The 24,345-nt window shown below is 38.6% G+C and overlaps 1 protein-coding gene across 3 annotated transcripts in view; it reads left to right on the top strand.

Moving 5' to 3' along the window:
• The window catches only part of atp8a1 (ATPase phospholipid transporting 8A1), a 355,098-nt gene that overhangs the window by 216,343 nt on the left and 114,410 nt on the right, over positions 1-24,345 (top strand). For all 3 annotated transcript variants that reach the window (XM_072568277.1, XM_072568286.1, XM_072568295.1), the window contains 2 exons: positions 12,056-12,194; positions 17,906-17,970. In XM_072568277.1, the coding sequence (XP_072424378.1) occupies positions 12,056-12,194; positions 17,906-17,970 (204 nt within the window). The remainder of the gene's footprint in view (positions 1-12,055; positions 12,195-17,905; positions 17,971-24,345) is intronic.

Below are 24,345 nucleotides of genomic sequence, written 5' to 3'. Positions count from 1 at the left end.
TGTAGAGGAGACCGCATCAGGAGCAACGGATACAATAAATGATATTGGTGGATGTGCAGGTGAAACTTTGATGTGGAAGGCTCCTTTGGGGCCTTGGATGGAGGTGAGGGAGGAGGTGTGGGTGCAGGCTATCTTTGGATAGGCTAGTTCAGCTTCAATTTGATGTCTAACATTCTTCAGGATTTACATTTGTTTACTTCCTGATTTCAGAGGGTAAAAAATAGCAATATACCTGAATTAGCAATATATTACTGAAATCTTTCCCATTACTGGTATGTTGTAGTTTTCAAAAATCAGGACTATTGCACATTAATCATCTCAACAAATTACTTACAAATGGTCTTTCTATATTATAATAAGTAAATGTTGTATAAAGTTGATAGTTGTGGAGAACTTCAAAGACATCTGTATTGACATATTTTTGCACGTTGGTGACTGAATTGTCAGCACAAAGCAATCCTGCTGCCAAGATTGTGAGCTACGTTTCAATCCTAATGCGCAGCAATGTGTGCATTTCTATCTATGGATGAACATTTAGTTTGTCAAAGAATCCTGCTGAGAAATATTGTGGAGAATATTGGAAATTATTTTAAGACCCTCAGAATGTACTGTAAGAGACCCAAGTGAGAATCGATTTTCGACACACAGCACCATGGCAGCTCACCAAATAATTTGAAGCGGTTTCTGATGAGCCTGTAAGATGTCATGCATTATTGCAACCTTTCAGATTCTGAGCACCTCTCTGTAAATTTGGATGCTGAGATTAGATTAGATTAGATTACTTACAGTGTGGAAACAGGCCCTTCGGCCCAACAAGTCCACACCGCCCCGCCGAAGCGCAACCCACCCATACCCCTACATCTACCCCTTACCTAACACTACGGGCAATTTAGTATGGCCAATTCACCTGATCTGCACATCTTTGGACTGTGGGAGGAAACCGGAGCACCCGGAGGAAACCCACGCAGACACGGGGAGAATGTGCAAACTCCACACAGTCAGTCGCCTGAGGCGGGAATTGAACCCAGGTCTCTGGTGCTGTGAGGCAGCAGTGCTAACCACTGTAATTTGTACCACCTTCTCATTTTTCTGGTTGTGATGGGCTTTAACGCATTTGTCAGTGTAGGTCCTGCACTGATCTGATGTGACAGTTCTATTTGCAAAAGCCAACATTCATTTTCCACTTTGATGCTCAAGAGCCATACTTTGAAATTGCATTGCTCATCATTGTGGGAAGCAGGGGCCAAGTTTGTGTTGTGTTTGCTGTCATTACTCCACTAAATCAAGTTACAGTTTCTGGAGTTTGGACGTGTAGGATAAAGTGAAATTTCAAACTTTGCTATCTGAAGGTTTGCCATAATCCACACAGACTGTAACCTCACTTGCAATCAGAAGCCAACATTGACCTCCATTGTTAATCTAATTCTAAAAACCCTGCAAAAAAGTTAAACCTTGTTGAATGAGCACTTTTACCTAAGAGACCTAGCCAATGTTTATCCCGCAATCAATTTCACTGAAACCAATGATCTGGTCATTATCTCTCTGCTGTATGCAGAACCTTGCTCTGCACAAATTGAGTGTTGCTGATATCAGGGTGCATAACGCATTTTAAGCCCAAACTACCCAGCATCCACTCGGCAGTTCTACCACACACAGCCTTCTAATTGGCTGCCTGTGGACTTGGCTTCCAATTAGGAACCATAGACAGAAAGCTCTGAATCCTCAGCAGCACCCACAGAAGAGGAACGCAGGATCCTTAGGAACATTGGAGATTAAAATCAAATCATGGAAAACAATGGCAGCATTGTAATTCCCCCAGTCAGCAGCTCCTTCTTAGCTCCACTATCTGTCTCAATCTGAATGCAGCTGGGAGGGAGCATGGGTGGTTGATCCACCATTGACCAAATGACGACAGCATTGACAAGTAACAGCAAGCAGGTCTTGAATTATGATAATTCCCTGCCACATCCATGGAGTGAATTGACCCAGTAATTGGGATCACAGTGAAGAGCTGATCCAAACTGGCACTGCCCACTCACCCCTCCAAACTGTAGGTCATCCTAAAATCAGGCTTGGGGGAATATGCCAGTAAAAACCTGGTCATTCATGCTCCACATTTTTGGAGTTTTATTTAGATTAGATTTCTTACAGTATGGAAACAGGCCCTTCGGCCCAACTAGTCCACACTGACCCTCTGAAGAATATCTCACCCAGACCCACCTCCCTCTAACTATTGCACCTAACACTGTGGGCAATTTAGCATGGCCAATTCACCTGACCTGCACATCTTTGGATTGGGGGAGGAAACCGGAGCACCCAGAGGAAACCCACGCAGACACGGGGAGAATGTGAAAACTCCACACACAGTTGTCCAAGGTTGGAATTGAACCTGGGACCCTGGTGCTGTGAGGCAGCAGTGCTAACCACTGAGCCACTGTGCCACCCATGGCTGTTACTGGCTGTTCTTTAAAATGGTGTGTAACTTTGTTGAAAATGCTGGGCTTCGATATGTTGAAAATGTTGATAATACTGTATATGAGATGGAACTAATCATCTTGGTCAATCAAGGTAACAGCATCAACATGAGGTTTTGGAAAGTATTTATCATACACCGCACTCTAATTGCCTAATGAAGAATACATTGTATACCACAGGGAGAGGCACTCCTGATACAAAATATTGCATCGTCCAAATTACAATGACCAATCTCATGAGCAGTGAGTAATTACAGAAAATAGAAGCACTTGGTATATAGGATTGCATATTGACATGGATAAAAAATTAGCTGGCTAACAGGAAGCAGAGTGAAAGTGTAACTGGATCTTTTTCTGATGATGTGCCGCACGGATCAGTGCTGGGACCTCAAATGTGTGCGGTTTATATAAATACTTTTTATCCCTACATGCAAAGCTATGGCTTTCAAGTTTGCTAGTAACAATAAGATATGTAGAAATGTAAGTCTTGAACAGAACAGAAGGAGACTATAAAAAGTTGCATGTGTAGGCAAAAACCGGACACATGAAGTCCATTTTGGCAGGAAGAATAAATAAAAATTATCTGAGAGATTATCTAAGTAAGGGATTGCAAAATTCTTGAGATACAAAGGAATCTGAGTTTTGTCATGTCTGAATTGCAAAGTCCAGTTTGCAGTTACAGCAAGTAAATGGAAAGCTAGTGGATGTTATAACTTATTGTGAGGGGAGTGAAATACAAAAGTAGGATGTTTATCTTTCAGCTATGAAGGCCACTCGTGAGACCATGCCAATATAACTATTGGGCGTATAGTATTGGTTGGCTTATTTAGGAAGGACCTAAACACATTGGAAATAGTTCAGTAAAGGTTAACCAGACTAATACTTGGAATGGGTAAATTGTCCTTCGAGGAAAAGTTGATACTTTTATTCACTGGAGTTCAAAAGAGAAAGAGGTGACTTGGTGGAAAGATGTAAGATTTAATGAGTCTTGACAGGGTAGGTCTGGAAAGATTGTTTTCTCTTTAGCAAGAATCTAGACCGAGGAATCACAAAATAGAAGTTTAAAATAGAGATGAGGTTAGTTTTTTTTTCAGAGGATGGTGAGTCCTTTGGAACCCTTCTTGAAATAGACTGAATATTTATAAAGCAGAGGTGCAGAGACTTCTAGGAAACTAGATGACCTCTAATCATCAGAGGTAGGTGGAAATGTGAATTTGAGGTTACAAACAGGTCAGCCATCCAGCTCCTTGATCGGTTGTTCATATTAAAGTGCAGATCTAATAATTTGCACGTCGTTTATGGTCCTTACATTGATTTGGATATAATAGTTGTACTCTATTGTGTTCTAATGGGGACACAATATAAAAAGATGAAGCTTGTCATTCAAATGACGATATAGTTTTCTTCATAAAATTATTGGAACTGGATTTCATGAATGGGTATTACCTCTCCACATTATATTGCAGATATATCTAGTTTGACTGTAGCTAGCAACTTAAAAATAGAACATGTAATCAGTGTTGATTAAGATTTTGTTTTATGGAATGTAAAGATAATCCAAGTATTTAGGACGATACTTCGTATCTGTTTTGAGGATTTTGGAATGATTTCATCCTCTGCTTTTAAAAAAAAAAGTCTATTCTGTGTTTTTATACTTCAATTGATTACTATTAAAATTATACTTTGAGTGATTGGCCAAGTCACCAGAAGATGGCAGGCTTCAACATAGAAAATAAAGTTAATTGTGCTGAGTTTTCCCATATTTTTGGCTGAATATTTTTCTTCATGAGAGTCTAGGCAAACTGTGTCCATGGTCCTTAAGAAATCTTCCATTCTTCAGTTCACTAATTGTACAACCAGCCTCTGCAGCACCCAGTTCATAGAATTGTGCAGCAGGAATTGCAGAAGTGGTTGCCTCAGCCAGGAATTTTTCAAGTTCACACCATTGGTGCCATATTTAAACCCCAGCTCCACAATGCTTCAGGTACTGCAAGTTATTAGCTGCCCTTTATGTTGTCCTTCTACACTCCAAAGAAATGGTCCAGAAAAGTAAGTTAGCTCCTCATTTTGCTGACAAGGGCCAGGATGTGGATGGGGCGGTTGAAAGAAAGGCACTGCCTTTCCCAACTGAATGGCCGAGGAACCAAAGCATCAGACACACCCAACCTAGATGGAGATTGTACCCTACATCAGTACAGTGACCTGTGATGGAAAAAAAAACAGCAGTGCAATAAATTAACCTATGTGCACCGCAAGAATAAGTGTAAATAATTTTTCTGGGCTATCTCGCACTCAGGGCTACCTCAACTAAATCTACTGCTGTACACACGTCTCACCAAGACTCATGGATGAGGCAGACAAATAAGACCTACAGACCAACCCACGCAGAAGCTTCCAGTGGCATTCCCATGGTGCAATTGAGAATAGAAGTGGTATTCTTGGATATTCTAATTCCCAATCAGACTGAATGAAGGACACACATTTAATTATGGACCCTCCGTACAAGTGAGCAGATAGTGTTTGTGACAAAAGCCCATCAGCAAATACTGGGCAGTACTCCTAATATTTCAACTCCTCCCCTATCTATTTCATCTCAACCAGGTGCCTTTCAATGTCATCAGCCATGATGCCATGCATATATTGTTAAATCCTGTTAACTACACCAGAAATGTAATGTGAGATTTGTGACATCCCAGATATCATGAACCACAGATACGTTATTCCACTAGCATCAGGTTATTACAAATGACAATGGAACTATTTAGTAATGTAAATAAAACAAAGCATGTGTGTTACACTGCGCTGAGGAATCTTGCATCCATCTCTTCCCCCTTCCCATCAGCCTTTCTTCCACCAAAGATACTGCCGCCCCCCCCCAACCACCCCCCCACCCCCCTCCACCCCGCACCACCACCAGCGAGAGTCCATTTGACTGCTGCAGCTGCCATGCCTCAATATTGCCACCTTCCGATGGAGGTTATGATGAGCTGCTCAGCTCTCTTGTTCAGTGCCCTGTGTCACCATCGACTCCTGTTACACAGCTCCTTGCTTGAAATTTGCTGTCCTAGAAACCACACATACACACAATGACCATACGCAAAGCAGTTGAGTGATTAGCAGGTTCAGTTGTGCCGTGATGGTTGGAATATTTGTTTAAGTCCACACATTAATGGCGGCATTCTCTTCTTGCACCACTGATCTGGTTTGGGGGTGATGTCAGCATTTGTGTAAGGGGACTTTCTTGACCTGTTATCTATACAGATGCCTTCCAAGGGATCTAGGCTATGTGGCAATCACCCACGATCCAGATCAGACAGGGCACCAGAAAGCGTACATCTGGCAACACTTGTTTGTTCAGTTCCTGCCTCCTGCCAGGTGCTCCCTGCACTGTTTCCGGGGCAAGGATAGACCTCCCTGTATCTGATGCATTCTCTCATCCATAACACGCAGATCACTCCAGGTTTACACATCGCTGTCTGACTCCATTTTACTTAAATCATCATGCACCGACATCTCAGATTCTACAGCATCGCTGGGTGAGCTGCTTGACCCCATATCACCCACCAGGTTTCAAGCAGTTCCCCTATATGAACTGTTTTCTGAAGCTGACCTCCAGCAACAACGTAGCTGGTTCAACAATTTAAGATCTTTAGCTGCTGGATTACTCTAAGTTTCAGAGTCTACCACATTCTGTATTTTATGTCAATATCTTATGTTCAGATTTCAGAGAAATAGTCTTCTGATGAATGCAAGGTCAGCCCTGTCAGCCTTGCTATCAGTCATGGTCTCCCATCTCAGTTCTTCTGTCTTTGCTTTCTAAGATACCATCTCAAACACCTTGCTTAGTATCACATGATGCTCAGCTATCCATTAATTGACCTTGGCTATCTCCATCAGGGGATGTCAGGAACCCAGCGTGATGGTCCTCAAAGGACAAGGTCCCATTCAAAGAGAAAGTGCAGTGAATAACCATTGGATCAGTCTGGAGTGCTGTTGTAAGCAACGGCTCTCGATGGTACTCAGGCCACTTGTGTTTACTGTCAAGAGGCAAAGTGTGTAGACAGTCTTGCAGATTATGGTTGAATTATTGGCACTGCGTTATCCAGACAGGGAAGAGTGTGGCTCTGGACAGTGCCATCGGTCTCACTAAACTCTTGAAGGGTGTTGTTATCAAAGCTACCCTTGCTGACCCCGATCACAGTGAATATGGTATGAAATGGACAAAGCAATCATGCGCTAACACTTTGGCTATAGTTAAGGCCTTTCAATTATTGGTGGGAAAGGCATGTGTAAATGTGGAGAAGGCAGGTGGCATGGTGGCTCCGTGGTTAGCATTGCTGCCTCACAGTGACAGGAACCCAGGTTTGATTCCAACCTCTGGCGACTGTCTGTGTGCAGTTTGCATATTCTCCTTGTGTCTGCATAGGTTTCCTCCGGGTGCTCCGGCTTCCTCCCACAGTACAAAGATATGCAGGTTCGGTGAATTGGCGATGCTAAATTGCCCATAGTGCCCAGGGAAATGTAGATTAGGGTGCATTAGTCAGGGGATTGTAGAGTAGTAGGGTAGGGAAGTGGGTCTGGGTGGGTTACTCCTCAGAGAGTTGGTGTGGATGACTTGTGCCGAAAGGCCTGTTTCCACACTGTAGGGATTCTATGACTTTGAGAATGTTCTCAGACCTGATAACTGCTCACATGTTTCAAATTCCCTTCTCTGCTTTTGTTCATGCATCAATCCAGTAATGACAGGTCATCTTTGACTTTTACACCTGCCCAGTTTGTTGAAGCATATGCAGTGCGTTTGCCATGTAGGTTGGTGGCACATGCTGCGTGTATGACGTTGACATAGCACAGTGTCGCACAACAATATGCTTGTCCCATTGACTGTTCAGTCCTCTGAATGGTGACCAGCTGCCTAACTCTCCATCTGTACTGAAAAGCAATACAATCCACAGAAGCTGAAAAGCAGATGCACCAAAAAGCATTGCGGAGAATCTGTCAACCTCCAAGTGAGTGCTATGAAAGTAAGCAAATAGCTATAAGAAGGGACCTATGTAGATGCATGAGATACATCTATGCTCCTGAGCACAAAGCAATCTGCAGAAGCAAGTAAGTCAAATATCCTTGAACTCCAAAGTGCAAGCATAAAGGGCTGGGGTGATGTGAGCATTGACCTGAAAGTAATGATGATAATGTGGATTGTTGATGCCCGCTTGAAGGGTGGAGGTGGAGTCCCTGTGGAGCAAACAGGCAAATGGTGGGGAAGACTGAGTTGGCTGAAGCCCGGAAAACCAAGTGGTGAGCTGCTGCAGCCAAATATCTGCTCTGACTCAGTACAATTTTGTTTCTCAGAGAAGGAGAGAAAAATTAGGGGCTGTAGAGAAATGAGGTGTAAGCGCATCGAAATAAGATTAGTACCATCATATGTGAGATTCAGTTAATTAAAGTAAAGGGGGAGATTGGAAAAGTACATTTCTCAATGTTGAGAAGCTGATTTTTCCATTTTTGCCATATTTTCCCAACCTCTCAGCATTGTCACCTCCAATTGGCAGTGCAAAATTCCACTTACTGACTTCCAAATAAAATACTTTCCTGGAGGTGAATTGGATTAATTTAGTACCATAGTAAAAGTTTTCTTTTTAAACAGAAAATAAGTATCTGTGTATCGATAAAACTGTAGCATACCTTTGCATGCACAGTAAATGAAATTAGTTTTTTTTAACACCTTTTAAGTATATGTTCATACATTTTTAGGTTTTATTTTTCATATGAATTTTTATTTTTCACAGATATACTTATAAGCTACACCTCCACTGTTTTTGCCAAATTTTCTTGCACCTTTTGAGCCACACAGTCATGTTGCATAAGAGAGGTCCTTCAACCCATCGAATTTGTACTAATCCCACTTTCCTGCACCTCACCAATAGCTTTCGCTGTTATGGCATTTCAAATCCATCCACGTTTTTAACATGTGGTTTTTATTTGAGGTTTTCCACTTTTACTGCCAAACCAGATGATGCCTACCAAAGTACACTGCCCATACTTAAGTTTAAATTCTATCTTCCACTGGACTGCCCATACATATCCTCCTGTCAACTGAGACCTTTTTTCTCACTACTAACCACTCGGCTAATCTTCGTGTCATCTGCAAACTTACTTATCTCCTCCTCCCCCACCCCCCTCATGTTTTATTTTCTATCATTCATATATATCAAATACAGTAAGGGACCCAGCCCTGATCCCTGTGGAATGTCACTGGCACCAGCCTACAGGTCACACAAACAGTCTTCTACCATCACCTTCCTTCTCCTACCACTCAACCAATTTTGGATCCAACTTGCCAAGTTACCCTGGATCCCATTTGCTTTGACCTTCTTTATCAGCCTCCCATTTAGAACCTTGTCCAAAGTTTTAGGTTGTATGGCAGGATGAAGGGCTGTTACTGAAGAAAACTTGAGTTTGGATAAGAAGCAATTTTTCAAAACACCAGGTGTACACATCCACAATTGAGTAATTTTGACCCAATTAACTGCAAATTTGTCTATGCATCTACATGAAATATTGTGCAGTTTTGATAATATTGCATTAGTAATTAATCTTTTTTAACCAAATGAGTTAATTTTCACATGAGGGTATAAATATTTATATGATCTTTTATCAATTAGATTATAACTGATGAATACATGTGTTTAGTGCTTTATTAACTGATTACTTTGATCAAAAGATTTGTCACAGGTTATCATTGAATTTCATGCCTTCTGATTATTGTATAAAACAAATATAATGTAATGATATCTGGCTTAAATCAGATTTAGATTTATTTTGTAACTATTTTGCACTATTTGCCCACTGAACACCTATTTTTATATTTGAATTAAAAAAGAACTGTTTCCCACATGTATGCAATGTCATCAATAAAAATTAAAGTAAAAAATGGTTACATATAAGTCAGGTCCATCACAATTAAAGGTTAAAAGCCTAGTGTTTTGTAGTTTTACGTGTTATTGCAAGCTAAGTTAATGTAACTTCGGTCTTCAAAGATAAAGATGTTTACCTCAAATATACAACTTCAACTGAGAATGAATTGCATTAAATGTTTATGAAACATTCAGACTTTTGATAACATTATTATTAGGTCAACAGAGATAGTACCAGATAAGAGAAAGGATAATCGAGAAAGACCTGGATTTAATAAGGAATCATTACATGATTTTTTAAGACCAAAACATTTTTTTAAGACAGAACATCCTAATGAGCCTGCTAGTACAGAACGTCCTACTGCAGTGTGCTGGCACTGAGCGTCCCAGTGACGTGTGCTGGCACTGAGCGTCCCAGTGACGTGTGCTGGCACAGAGCGTCCCAGTGACGTGTGCTGGCACAGAGCGTCCCAGTGACGTGTGCTGGCACAGAGCGTCCCAGTGACGTGTGCTGGCACAGAGCGTCCCAGTGACGTGTGCTGGCACCAAGCATCCATCAGATGATGTACTTTTGGAGTTTCAAAGATGTTTGATCAGGGCAGCATAGGAGCCATGTTGATTCATTTAGAGGACATGTTAGTAAAGGAATTTGTTAAAGCACAAATGGGAAATTTTCTATAGGAATTGTTTCAGGAAACTTTAGCATTTGAAAAAATAGTAACCAAAGGTATTCCCCAGAGTTAATTGTTAAGCCTATATCCACAAGTACACTAGAATTAGGTGTGAGGGCATAATATTAAAACCTGTTGATTAACCTGAACTGATTAGCATGAACTGTATGGAAAGTAAAGAGGACATTGATAAGAAAGGGAAGAGAAATGGCATGGAATAGATGGAAGAAAACTGCCAGGTGATACAATTTGAGAGGAAGGATGCAAACGAGATGTACATTAAATGATAGATTAAAGGAGCAGAGTGTTACAAGGGTTTAGATATATCGTTTAAAAAGGCAGGATATGATGTATAAATAGATCCATTTATTTTAAAGGCAGCGCTAATATAGTCATTTGTTAGATCACACATTTTAAAAAGTTTTAAGAAGAATGTCAAGATCACAATGAGTGTGAGCAAGAAATTCATCCAGAATGATATCAAATATGAGAAGTTTTTAGCAATGAGCAAAGACTAAAGAAACAGGTTTTCTTCCACTTAAACCAGGAATGGTTAAGATGGAAGTGTTCAAAATTATGAAAAATTTCAATAAACTGAACTAAGGAGAGTAAAACTATATCCACTTGTTAAATATTTGTTAATGAGGAAGAAATTTAAAAAGAAATTAAATTTAAAGCTTCTTTGCAGATGATTGTTAGGATATAAAATATCCTACAGGAATTAATAGTGGATAAAGCATTAATAATAGATTTTTAACACTGAAAGAAAAACAATTATCTAGCGAAGGTTAAAATATAAGTCATTAGAGGTAAATAGGATGAAGTGATGAATAGTTCTTTAAGAGTTGGCACCAGTGCAAAAGTCATATAGGACTTCTGTACCTCCAACATTAAATGGCTCAATGAATGCATTTGCAGAATTGTCTGGTTTTAAATGAGATAATGATTGGAATGGTTCGTAAATCTGAGTTGTTTGAGATTCTGTACTTTCAGAGAAAACAACTCTAAATAAAGCTAACTCATTTTACCACTAGTTTGACTAAATTCAATCAAAATGTACATTTAAGATGAGTATGCATTGTAATACTGGAATTTCAGTGAAGGAAACCTGTTAGCCATGGAGTTACATGATGATGTAGGATACTAACAAGATGAAACTTGGAGTAGTTGCAAATTTTTTGGAAAATATTAAACTACTAGATGCAGTCCCATTGCATTTATAATGCATAAAGGGGGTTTAAAATCTTGGTTAGAATTCATCGTCATTCACATTTTTGCTTGTGTTTTGTTTTACTTAAATACCCATTTTTCTTTATTAAAAATAGGGGAAAGTTCTCTTAAATCAATCTTACCTATTTTTTGTTAGACAGGTCAAGCACTAGACAAAAACTTGAAAGTGGTTTGTTTACCTGTTGGTGTTCAGTAGAATACAACTTTGGGAAGGTTATGAACTGTAGCAATAATTACAGGGAATCGTGGTATGAAATAAGCAAAGTCACAGAAAGAGGCTGTTCAACGTAACATGCTTGTGTCACCTCTTTGAAAGAGTTATTCAATTTAGCCCCAATTTCCTGTTCTTTGTCCATGGCCATGAAAATGTTGCCTTTTCAAGTATTTGCCCAGTTTCATTTTGAGTTATTCTCAAATCAGCATTCACCAACCTTGTAGATAGCGAATTCTAGATAATTGTAATTCACTGAATTTTAATTTGCTTATGTTGCCTCTGATTCTTTTTCCAATTATAGTGTTGTATTTGTAGGTCACAACAGCTGGAAGAATGTATCTTCAAAGTTTAGTAGAACCATACAAAGCAGTATTGTCAAGTGTGGTTAAAACTGAATGGTTTTTGAGACCAGTTCAACAATGAAGTTCAAATTTGCTGAAAAATGAAAACCTCATCCATATGGTTGCACTTAGTGCAGTATTCTGAGATAAATCCTTTGACAAGCTTATCTGTTTATCCTGGTACTAATTACTTTTCATGTCACTTTAATAGAATCTGCAGTTGCTTGGAGCTACAGCAATTGAAGATAGACTACAAGACAACGTCCCTGAAACCATAGAAACATTATCCAAAGCAGACATCAAAATTTGGATCCTGACAGGAGACAAGCAGGAAACCGCTGTTAATATAGGTACAGCTGGAGTTACAGTTAATAGTATTTTATTAAAGACTGTGTTCAATTTGTAGGCACATGTCCTTATAGCATAAAGTTCTGGATAAACTTTGTAACAAAGTGCTATGCATTTTATTTTGTCAAATATAAATTATCTCCAAACCTTTCCATCAAAACAATGACGATTGAAGGTCACGTCCAACTTCTCATCAGTAGCATCGTCATAGCTCCAGCTGATGTTGGATTTTTACCCATCTCAAGGATTTTCCTTCCTGTATGAAGATGCTGTCAGATTTTTTTAAAGAAAGTATTTGGCAAAGCTATACAATGTGGTAAAATAGTATCCTGTTCACTTTATTTTGTGAGGAAGCAACAACTGTTTAATATATTTCCATGCAACCTTCAAAATTTTCCAGAAGTGCACAACAGTTTATGTAAAGTTGTTAAGCAGAGGTTTTCACTGCTTTTTAAAGCAAAAATTATATAATGCTGTAATCTCTTCACATTATCTTTCTTACTTTGTGCATTATGTATAAGGATGATGCACTCTTCCAACATTATACTGAAATTCCTCCTTGGTGTTTTGGTCATTAAAACTTCCCCAGCATCACTGCAATGTAATTCTTGTACATCTACGATTCCTGTGGAGATTTGTTCATTTACCTGTTTGTCATTCATAAACACTGTTTTAAGGCTTGTAGAGTATCCCAAAATCTATAATTTAACCTTTTTAGCTTCTCAACTCTAACCAAATGAACTGTGTCCTCGACGCCTTAAGAGTATCCTTTTTCAACCCTGCAATGTCTTCCCAAATTAGTCAGAAAACTCAATTACATTTTTTAGACTTTATATGCCCTTTATATGCCCTTTATAAATCTAGGTAATGTTTATGAGTTCTATTTAAAACTCTTAATTCCTGCTCCCCTTTGCACAGAAATTTTGTTATGTGCTCTCCAACTCTAGCAATGTTGTGTCTGTTGTTGCTTATCTATTCTCTACTATTGATGCAGAACTTTGAGATCACGCCAACCCCTAAAAATCTGTAAAGTTTGCTGAATTTGTGCTCTTGCTAATCAACAGATGATCCAAATTGCTCATTTCACTTTGCGCTACACTGTACTCATTGTTTTTATTGATCTGTATGTTCTCCCAAAACTTTCTGTTGCAAATATTTTAGTAGAATAATATCACATTCTAACTTAACTTAAATTTTCACTGCTCGTTATCTTCTCTCAGCAGTAGCTGGCATTTATTATTCATAAGCCTAATCTATCTTGATGTATTAGAATGGAATATTTCCTACTGTTTCAATCTCTTCAAGTTTAATATCATCTGAACATTGCAAGAGTTCTCTTTCTGTCCAGACTTTGAATAACTCACATACAGTATAAACACTGCCTCCCGTTTTCTTTGGCTCTAAACATTTTCTGCCAATATCACTGAAACTGTTTGGGAGAGGGCACCAAGAGGTTCAGTCCACAGACATGGGTAGAGTTGATCCATTCCATTTTCAAAGGAATGCAACAACAATTAAGTCTCTCACATCTCCCTTGAGGTTTTTAAAAGTAACAGTAATGAACTCAAACACACATGTGGACATTTGAATTTCGAAGCAGGTGTCAACCATTTGGCTTCTCGAGCCGGCTCCACCGTTTGATAAAGTCAGAACTCACTGATCTGATCTGATTTGATTGTGGCCAAAGGGGGAAAACCCAGCGAACAAACAGGACATAGAAACTAATGTATTGGTCATAGTGGAGTTCCATTTTGAGTATAAAAGACTGGTTGGACAAATATGTATTGCTCGCAGATTTTACAGTCATTTTTCCTTCTGCGAATACATAACATCACTTTCTTACCTAGCCCTGATACTCTTTGAGACCCCTGTAAGTCAAGAATCTTATCTACCTTATCAATGTGCCTTAAGATATTCAATGACTCTGTCTCCACTTGTATTTATGGAAGGGAATTCCACCAACACATCACTCTCAATGAAAAAATTTCTCATCTCAGACTTAAATGGAATTAGTTTTAAACTGTGTACTCAAAGTTCTCTTCTGTCCTACAAGGAGCGATATTCTTGCAGCATTCACCCTGTAAGTCTCCCTCAGAATCTTGTATTTCAATGAGATCACCTCTCATTCTTGTAAACTCAAATGAATTCAAATCTAGATTGTATAAGAGCCCTTTGTGGGATGACCCTTCATCCCAAGAATTAATTAAGTGAATCTTCTTTGCACTGCTTTTAATACATTCATATCCTTTCTTACCCAACCTATGCCTGTACTCTAGATATATTCCCATTTGCCTTGCTGTAGCAAATCATCTCTACATTTATATTCTGTCGCCTTCCTAATCACTTATTGTGTCTGCTCATTAACTCCCATTAAAAGGAGAAAACTAAAAACAAAAATTCATACAACATATTAATCAAAAAAACTTGTGGATGAAGATTATTCTCAACCCAATCTCATTCAGTCCATCCAAGGTGAGCTGAATATTCTACATTGTCCATTCTAACATTGCACTAGTTCTTAAGTAATTCCAAATTTACGGTGACCGTTTAAATATTTATTGATCTGTATGACATATATCTTAGTATTTGACCTAAAATTGCAATTTTAATATTTTGAACTTCCATATTTTTGTTCTATTCTTGCAATTTAAAATAAATTTATTGACTTATATTTTCCAAATTACGAAGGATATTGTAAATCATTAGCAATTCACCTCTTTTCAAGACTGGAGAAATGTAAGCTTTTTTTTGCCTTTCCTCACTTTATTCAGTTGATTATTTGTAACAACCTCTACGCCATCTCTTGGCTTAAATGTTGCTTATGGTTCAACTCACTCTAAAGGTTTGAAAAGCCTCTGGTGTTTCACTGGACTCCGGCTATGATTACTTTCATTTTTCCTGGACAGCTTTATACAGAAGGAATGAGCTTTTCCCTTATAAAATTAAATTACAAAAACAGGACTGATTACCCTTTTAACTTGCTAATTTTAAGACCTTTTAGATTGTTATGCTAGGTTTAATAATGCACTTATTTTAATTGGCTAGAGTAACTTAGTTGAAGTGGCAGATGGAATTTAATTTAGATAAATGTGAGGTGTTGCATTTAGGGAAAGCAAACCTTAGTAGGATTAATATACCTTAATGATAAGGTTCTAGGGAGCGTTGCTGAACAAAGACACCTTGTAGTGCAGGTTCATAGCTCCTTGAAAGTGGAGTCACAGGTAGATAAGATAGTGAAGAGGGCATTTAGTATGCTTTCCTTTATTGGTCAGAGTACTGAGTACAGGAGTTGGGAGGTCATGCTATGGCTGTACAGGACGTTGGTTAGGCCACTTTTACAATATTGCATGCAAATCTGGTCTCCTTCCTATTGGAATGATGTTGTGAAACTGGAAAGGGTTCAGAAAAGATTTACAAGGATGTTGCCAGGGTTGGAGGATTTGAGCTATAGGGAGAGGTTTTCTCTGGAGTGTCGGAGGCTGAGGGTTGACCTTAAAGAAGTTTATAAAATCATGAGGGGCATGGACAGAATAAATGGACAAAATCTCTTGCCTGGGGTGGGGGAGTCCAGAACTCAAGGGCATAGCTTTAGATGAGAGGGGAAAGATATGAAAGAGAGCTAAGGGGCAACTTGTTCACATAGAGAGTGGTACATGTATGGATTGAGCTGCCAGAGGAAGTGGTAAAGGCTAGTACGATTGCAACATTTAAAAGGCATCTGGATGGGTATATGAATAGAAAGAGTTTGGAGAGATATGGGCCAGGTACTGGCAGATGGGACTAGATTGAGTTGGGATATCTGGTCGGCAGGGGCGAGTTGGACCAAAGGGTTTGTTTCCATGCTGTGCATCTCTACATCTCTATGGCTCTGTGTACAAGATGCATATTGATTACATTTTGAATTATGTTAAACTATAAAGAAAGAGCTTCTTTCTAATTTGCATGAAACCTAAACCAAAAGTTCAAATTACCTCTTCAGCTCCTTCGGTATTTTCATCCTCCAATGGTCTACAATATCTTAAAGTTCTCTATTGGCAGCACTTGATTTACCTTGTGCTCTGCTTTGCAATATCGATCTTGGCTTCTCATCTAAGCTAGTTGAACTATGCAATTCAGAAATGTACATATGTATGATTATTAAGAACACTGAGTGGATTTTCTGTGAAGTAACAATCTCATGTAGATTTACACTCCACTTTTTTTTTAATGCAACAAAAGTTCTGTATTTCTGTCAGGGCTTAGTCAGAAATGAAGAGCCATACTTCCATTCTGACAGGTCCATTGTGGTGTGGAGCTATCAGAAGAAGGCAAACCATCATGTCTTTTTCAAAGCAATGAGCTGTCATATTCTGAAATGCAAAGGTGCAGAATCACTGACAGCCACTTTGATCACTGCTGTCAAAAGGTAAGAATGAGGTTAGGATGCCAGGAGGGTAGAGTGACGGGTGAGTGATATGCCAAATGGGTAAGATGCCAGGTACATAGGGTAAGAGATTTGGATTGCAGGGGACAAGTTAGTTAGAAGCCAGGTAAGTGGAGTGTTTAGGGTAAGTCAGAGTGGTTGGGAGATATTCAGCATAGTGAGACAGGAGGAGAGGATTTAGTTGGTGGGAGGGATCAGGTTTGGCAGTAGGGAAAGGGGGAATCTGGTCCCCATTTGGCAGAGTTAGAGGTCAACTACAGAGTTTGGAGGGGAGTAGCTATTTATGTTATTCCATTGGAACCCTCTGAAATTTACAATTTCAACGAATAATGTCAGAGGGTTCCACATGTGGAAGGTTTGCCAAATGGAATCTTCAGTTGCATGGATAGCTATTTTGGAGACTGCTATGACTCTGCAGAGTCCTCTTGCATAATTCCTATCTATGCTGGAAGCATGAATACCTGGGCATTGTAAAATCTGCCTGTTGACTTTTATTTTCATTTAAAACTTGTTACAGTTCAAGAAATTGTTCTGGTGTAAAGGCTTGTGATGGTGGCAGTGATGCTATCAAAGTAATGTTGCATGATTAGATCCATATGCTATATCTAAAATTCAAATAATAACTAATTGAAATTGTTTCTAAACAGGTTTCCCACATCCTTCCTCCCCATAATGCATTGTTTTAATATTCTGTCACATAACTAATTTTCTCGAATGATGTGCTACAGATGGTGCTAGTATTTTGCAAAATGGTTACCCTTATAGAAAGTGAAAGTTAAACTTTGCTCTTTGTAAAGATTGACTCCTCCCTTTTGATGAAATGTTATTTGATGTTTAGGACTTTTATTTTGCCTTGTTTTCCAAGCATTGTTATCAATTGTCTTTCCCAGCAGAAAATCCAGAGTTATCGGTTTGTATTAGAGTTATGAACATTGCACATAATTCTAGTTTGAACAAACTATCAGACAACAATGGTTTAGAAATTGATGAACATTATGACTATTTGTCACTTGAAATTCTCAGCTCTGTAAAAAAATTTTAATTGGCCATTTCAAACAAGTAGCAGAGCAGTATCTTTCTTAATATTGATCAATGGACTATACTAATAGGATTACAAAAACAAGAATAATTACATTCACATGATGTACCTGAAATTTAATGAAGGAGGACATAAAGAAAATTATAAGTCTCAGCCCAAGGTTTAACTATAAAGTGGAAATCATAAAATAGATTTGTACAGTTTGTATTTCCATTGAATAAAAATTTTTGATTTGACTTTGTTCTAAACAGGACATGCATGTAAACTTCTGACCAAAAACATGGGTCTTCTGGTACTGAATGCACACACACTTGATGTAAGTATTTGATGTTTCTAAGATAATGTGTCAAGTAAATTGAAAACATACTGGCTTGTACATATTTAATCTTCATTAAATGTATGAGTAAGTAATGGGATCAATTACCAATTATAATTTTAGAAAATAAAATTTAAGGGCACAATTTCCTTTTTGTTAAAATTGGCAACCTGATTCTTATAGTATCACTACTCACAGTAATGGAGAAGAACATTGAGAAAAGAGTGAATTATAGAAATATAACAGCAGGAATAAGTCTTTCGGTGCTTGAGCTTGCTTCACCATTCAGTTTGAGAAAGCAGAAACAGGATACTGAGTTCAATGATCAGTCATGATCAATCTGTATGGCAGAGTAGGCTTGAACGGCCAAATGGCATACTCTCCTGCTCCAGTGTTGTGTGTTTCTATGATTCACACTTTACTTGATTTTCTTCTCCAATATTGAGAGAAGCTTCAGGTCATATTGTAAGATTCATGTTTCTGACCATCCAACGTAACATTTTGGAGCAGAGTGAAAAACAGACTTGAGATAAGCATTTGTCTTCAACATCTATTTATTTGAGGCAGTCCCTAAACATTAATCTGTGTCTATAACATGTTTGTCAAATGTCAAAAGGTTTTCTGTGATCAACTGTTTCTCTGAAAAAGAAAACTTTTGTCTTTGCTGTCAACTGTTTGTTAATAACCTAAAGGCTAATCTGATTTTTGTTTTTAAATATTTTACTTTTTAGTGAATAAGAACATCTTTGTATTGTGAACAGCCTTGTGTGGCTATCTGTTAAAATATGAATATGTGAAGAACTCCAACATTTTTACTTTAAATTAAATAAGCATTTTTTTCTTTCTAATTACTGTCTCCTCTTCCAAAGATTTTGCACGTTTGGATGAATGTAATACTTATCACCTCCTAGTCCCTAAATAATAGAATACATGTTGGAATGACGATCAGCAAGCAATTCATTCACCAGGTGTATCAAAACCAAACCCAAGACAGAGGAAGTTTAATTATTCGGCATTCAATTATCCGAATTTTGGATTCTCCGAATGAAATTGCAACATTCCAATGCTTGGCTAAACTGTGTTATCCGACCATTCAGTTTTCTGACAAAATACTCCCCACCCGTGTCATAAGGATTATCAAGGTTCCTCTGTATTGTACTTAAGTTTACAACTGGCACACTTCAATCAGGAATATTGGATTAATTAAGAAAATCTAAGCCTCTGTTTGGTAATGTTGAGGCCACTTCCATCTCACACTACCTCACTGATGCTGAATTCCCTGATCTCAGCCAATCAGAGTTGAACTTGGGAACTTCCTGTTCTATGACTTGGCAGTTTGCTGGATAAAGCCACTTTGTACTGACAAAGTCCCAAACTGTAGACTTAATGAACTTAATTTCCAATCTTAATGTCATGGTGTTATGTCTTAATTCCTCCTTTACACTACATAATTGTTTTAGAGCAAAGTTTTCATAATCTGAAAATGATATTTGGTTACTAAGTGTCAAATTTTGTCATAATAGTTAAAATTCACATTGCTTAGAGGAGCTTTCTTTCCTTGCATTCCACCATCAAGTATTGTGATATACAGCTAGATGCTGACATTTCTTGCATTTTATTAGATATGAGGTTTTTAATGCTATGTATACATCATTGTTCATGGATATGCAATTAATGTTTCCTTCATGAAGCTGGGGGCATTACTAGACCTGGTTCTAAGGAATAAGATGGTTCAAATAAATCAAATGTTAATTCAAAACATTTTAAGGAAGCATAATCAATGTACCATAGATTTTAGGTTAACCATAGATATGGAATGATCTCAAATAAAAGTAATTAATTACAAGAGGATCAGTTTCAGTGGATGACAGCTGATCTGCCACAGATCAATTGGAACCTAAAATTAGCAGGCAAAATTATCATGGAACAGGAGACTTCCTTTCCAAAAGAGAACATATAGGTATATAAAAATGAAGTAGAATGATCGGACTCCTTGGGTGTTGGAAGAACCTTAGAAAAACGAGCATGTGATGAATTTCAGGTTGATAACAAGTGAGAATCAGGGTGAATGTAGGAAGAAGAGAGGCAAAGACAGACTAGCAGTCAACATATGATGGAATCCCAAAATCATTTACAGGTGTACAAATAGTAAAACAATAATAAGAAAAGGTTATTGAGCATAAAATGGTAGCAGAGGGCAAGATTGAACAACTAAATAGATATCTTACATCTGATTGTTATTCACGGGATGTGGATATCAGTGTCTGAGGCAGCACTTTTTTTGACCAATCCTAGTTGCCTTGAGAAGGTAGTAGTGAACTGCCGTAGGTGTAGGTAGATTCTCAATACTGATAGGGAAAGAGTTCTAGGATGATATTGACTCAGTGATGCTGAAGGAAATGTGATATTTTTCCCAGTCGGGATGGTGAGTTACTTGGATGAAGCTGCTCCTTTAATAAGGTTATGCAGTCCTTAGTTTTTTTTTTGAGAGTTTGTAAATGATATAGACTCTGAAAAGTCTGGGGTGTAGGGTTTTAGGGCCAACTTGATAATAGCTAACAGATACTGCCTCATGCAGAGGCTTGAAAAAAACTGTACAATGAAAGGAGTGTGAACAGTTCTCCCAGCTCAGCTTTTCTCTGACTTGGTTTTCTTTTAGGAGGGGTGTGGAGAAAGTCTGCTAGACCCAAAGAAGCAGGTCCAGGCTGGTACACTCTCTTTCTGACTTCTATCCTGTAAGAACTTGTGTTGGATTTTACCTTTTGTGCCAAGGGGTGCTTATAGGGATTGTGGCAAGTATTTGGAACAGTATCATTAAGTTGAGATGATCTCTTGGGTTTTTGGATAGATTAAGTTATTCTGTTTCCTTTTGTTTGTGTTTCATTCATAATCTTGTAAATAAATTCAGTTTTGTTTAAAACTAAGTGGTTCGACCAGATGATTCTCTCCTGGAATACCCACTTTACACTTGCTTAAAACAGCTAGCAAAGTTAAGGTCTGGGCTATCTTCTTGAAATGTTTTGAGAGCTCTGGCCAGGTCCATAACAAATGGAATGTGTAGATTGTGATGTTCCCATGTATGTACAACTTTTGTCCTATCTGATGGCAGTGGTCATAAATCTGGAAGGTGCTGTCTCAGGACTGGTGGAGAATGTGGATCTTTGAGGATGCAATGCAAATTAAGCAAGCTGATTTGTCTTGGATGGTGTAAAACGTCTTGTGTGTTGTTGGCTATACTCATCTGGACAAGTGGAGAGTATTCCATCACACTACCCGCTTGTGCCTTCTAGTTGGTGGACAGGCTGTCTTTATCAAGGAAGAAGATGTAAAAATTATTCTGAAATAGAAGGTAATTAAGCTGGTTAATGGGCTAAAAGTTGCCAACAAGGTGTATTAGAATAGCTGGCTGTATTTCAATAAATAAGTTGCCAGGACCGCATGAGGTGCATCCAAGAAACTAAATTAATTTAAAGTAGAAAGTGCAAAGACACTGGTTATAATCTTCTCTGATAAATGGGTGGCCCCTGAAAATTTGGAAATAATAAATGTTAGCAAGTTTTTAGAGGAGATTTTTAGCTCAGGTTGAGGTTCTGAATGTAGGTTTGCTCGCTGAGCTAGAAGGTTCATTTCCAGACATTTCATCACCATAACTAGGTAACATCTTCAGTGAGCCTCTGGGTGAAGGCCCACTGAAGATGTCACCTAGTAGGGTGACGAAACGTCTGGAAATGAACCTTCCAAGTCCACGAACAAACCTACATCCATAATAAATGTTACACGTTTGTTCAAAACAGGTGCTAGGATAAGCACAATAATTACAAGACAGTCTGTTTAAAACTTAGACATTATAGATTCTGTTGGGAAAAGCCCCCAACATAGATTTATTAAAGGCTAATCATGCTTATCAAAAATCTAGTTAAGGTATCGGTGATAGATGATGTGGTATGTGCAGATTTCCAAAAGGGGCATTGATAAAGCGCAAAGTAATTGACTTGCCAATGATGGTGAAGTTCTGGAATAAAAGGAGTATGATACCATGCATACGAAAATGACTCAGTGACAGAAAACAGCATTGTGGTGAATGGTTGTTTCAAAATTGACAAAGCATATAATGATCTAGCCTTGAGAATGCCAGTTGCAATTTCAGAATTTGCAAATGGAATGAATATTAGAAATATTTTGAACTTTGAAGACTTGATATACTTTAAGAGAGCATAAGCTGGTGAGCATGTGACACACTTAATTTATTGCAGAGAAAAGGTATCCATTTTTTGGTAGAAAGTATGAGGGGAGATTGTGCAAGTTAAAGAATTGAAGCTAATGGTTTGAGTTGAGAGTGAACAAAAAGTCATATGGATTCCTGGAATTACAAAAGTTGTGATGATCCTTTATAAACCTTTGATTCACCCTCAATCCTAAGCACCATAATTTAGGAAAGTTGTGAAGGCTTTTGGATGTAGCAAATGGTGGCAAGTTTGAGGGAATCGGTTAAGTGAATAGATAGGAGAATCTATTCAAGGCTTGTTCTCAGAAGAAACAGTTGATGGGAGACATGATAGAAGGGCTCAAAACCATGACGAATATAGACAGTAGATGGGCAGAAACTGTTTCCTTGATGAGCAGATAGTCTGGGTTGATATTAGGATTAAGAATCAAAGGACTAATTTTATGTGCCTGATAACAAGAACCAATAGTAACCTAAGAGAGAACTTTCTAATTGTGCAGTAAGTAGTTAGGATTTAAGACGTACTATCTGAGAATGTGGTGGAGGCAAACATAATTGGAGTTTTCAAAAGGAAATTAGCAAAGGATAGAACATTTGCAGATGGGTGGATTGGTCTCTGCGCCATATGCATTTTGTGAATCTAGATGTATCCTGGTGTAACATTGCTCCCCACTGTGTTTCAATGAGGAAAGGAAAACTACAACTGCAGAATCTCAATGTTCTTGTGTTAAATCAGTTTCAGCCTGAATCAAAATGAAACTAATGTGTGCCATGATGTGCATATTTCTCTGGTTTGAATTGTTGCCTTTATGCCTTTTTTCTCAACTCTGACTTCCTTTTTACATTAGCCACTGATTCTGACCATCTGGATCATTCCAAAATAGGGAGAATAACTGACCAACTGTATTTGGAAACACACACTTCAGGGAAACAAGCACACTATAAATGGCAATATAACACAAGAACTTGAGTCAGCAGTAAATCAGTGTAATCTCACCATCAGGAAAATAAACATTGGTTTCATCCTTGAATTGACTAAATCTATGTGAGCATATGTGGCAGTGTTTTTAAGCGCATTATTGTATATTTTGGTAACATAACACAAAGTGCTGGCAAAATTCATCAGGTCTAGTGGCATCTGTGAAGAGAGGAACAGAGTTAACATTTCAAGTCCAATATGGCTCCTCTTTGGTGCTGAAGGGGTTGACAAAGGTGAGAGGATGAGCAAGTGGCATAGCTGGGAAATGTGCCCAGAGCAAAAGGCAAAAGAAATGCAGTAGTCATAGCGAAGAGGAATAGAACAAGAATAGGCATTATTATCAGAAAATGTGTAAGCTCTATTAAGAGAAAAATTCAGTCCTGAAGTCTGAAGTGTCTAAGCTCTTAGATTAGATTAGATTAGATTAGATTACTTACAGTGTGGAAACAGGCCCTTCGGCCCAACAAGTCCACACCGCCCCGCCGAAGCGCAACCCACCCATACCCCTAACCTAACACTACGGGCAATTTAGCATGGCCAATTCACCTGACCTGCACATCTTTGGAATGTGGGAGGAAACCGGAGCACCCGGAGGAAACCCACGCAGACACGGGGAGAATGTGCAAACTCCACACAGAGAGTCGCCTGAGGCAGGAATTGAACCCGGGTCTCTGGCGCTGTGAGGCAGCAGTGCTAACCACTGTGCCACCGTGCCGCCTCTTGTGGTATCTAACTGTGTACCATGAGGCCCAGGTTCAAGACCTGCCTGGTCTAATGATGGGGAATAATATCTTTGAACACGTTGATAAGGAAACAACCCTAAGCAGAAAATGAAGCACTGTTCCTCCAGTTTGCACTGATTTAGTTGAAACACTGCTGCAGGCCCAAAACAGAGATGCTAGCATGGGAGCAAGGTGTTGTATTGAAATGGCAAGGAAACAGAAGATCGGTATCATTCTCCGAGACAGAATGGAGGTTATCAGCAAAGCAGTCACCCAGTCTTTGTCTTGTATAAAGTAGAGAAGTCATTATTAGCAGCAAATACAGTAGACTAGCTATAAAAGATATATAAGTAAAATGCTGCTTGACCTGAAATGTGTGTTCTGCTCCTTAAATGATGAGGGAAGGAGGGAGGAAAAAAAGGGCCAGCGTTAAACTTCTGTGATTGCAT

The sequence above is a fragment of the Chiloscyllium punctatum genome, chromosome 1, assembly GCF_047496795.1.
Source record: "Chiloscyllium punctatum isolate Juve2018m chromosome 1, sChiPun1.3, whole genome shotgun sequence".
NCBI classification, from domain to species: domain Eukaryota; kingdom Metazoa; phylum Chordata; class Chondrichthyes; order Orectolobiformes; family Hemiscylliidae; genus Chiloscyllium; species Chiloscyllium punctatum.
The sequence above is the reverse complement of the archived record's forward strand: the minus strand, read 5'-3'. Positions and strand labels throughout refer to the sequence as shown.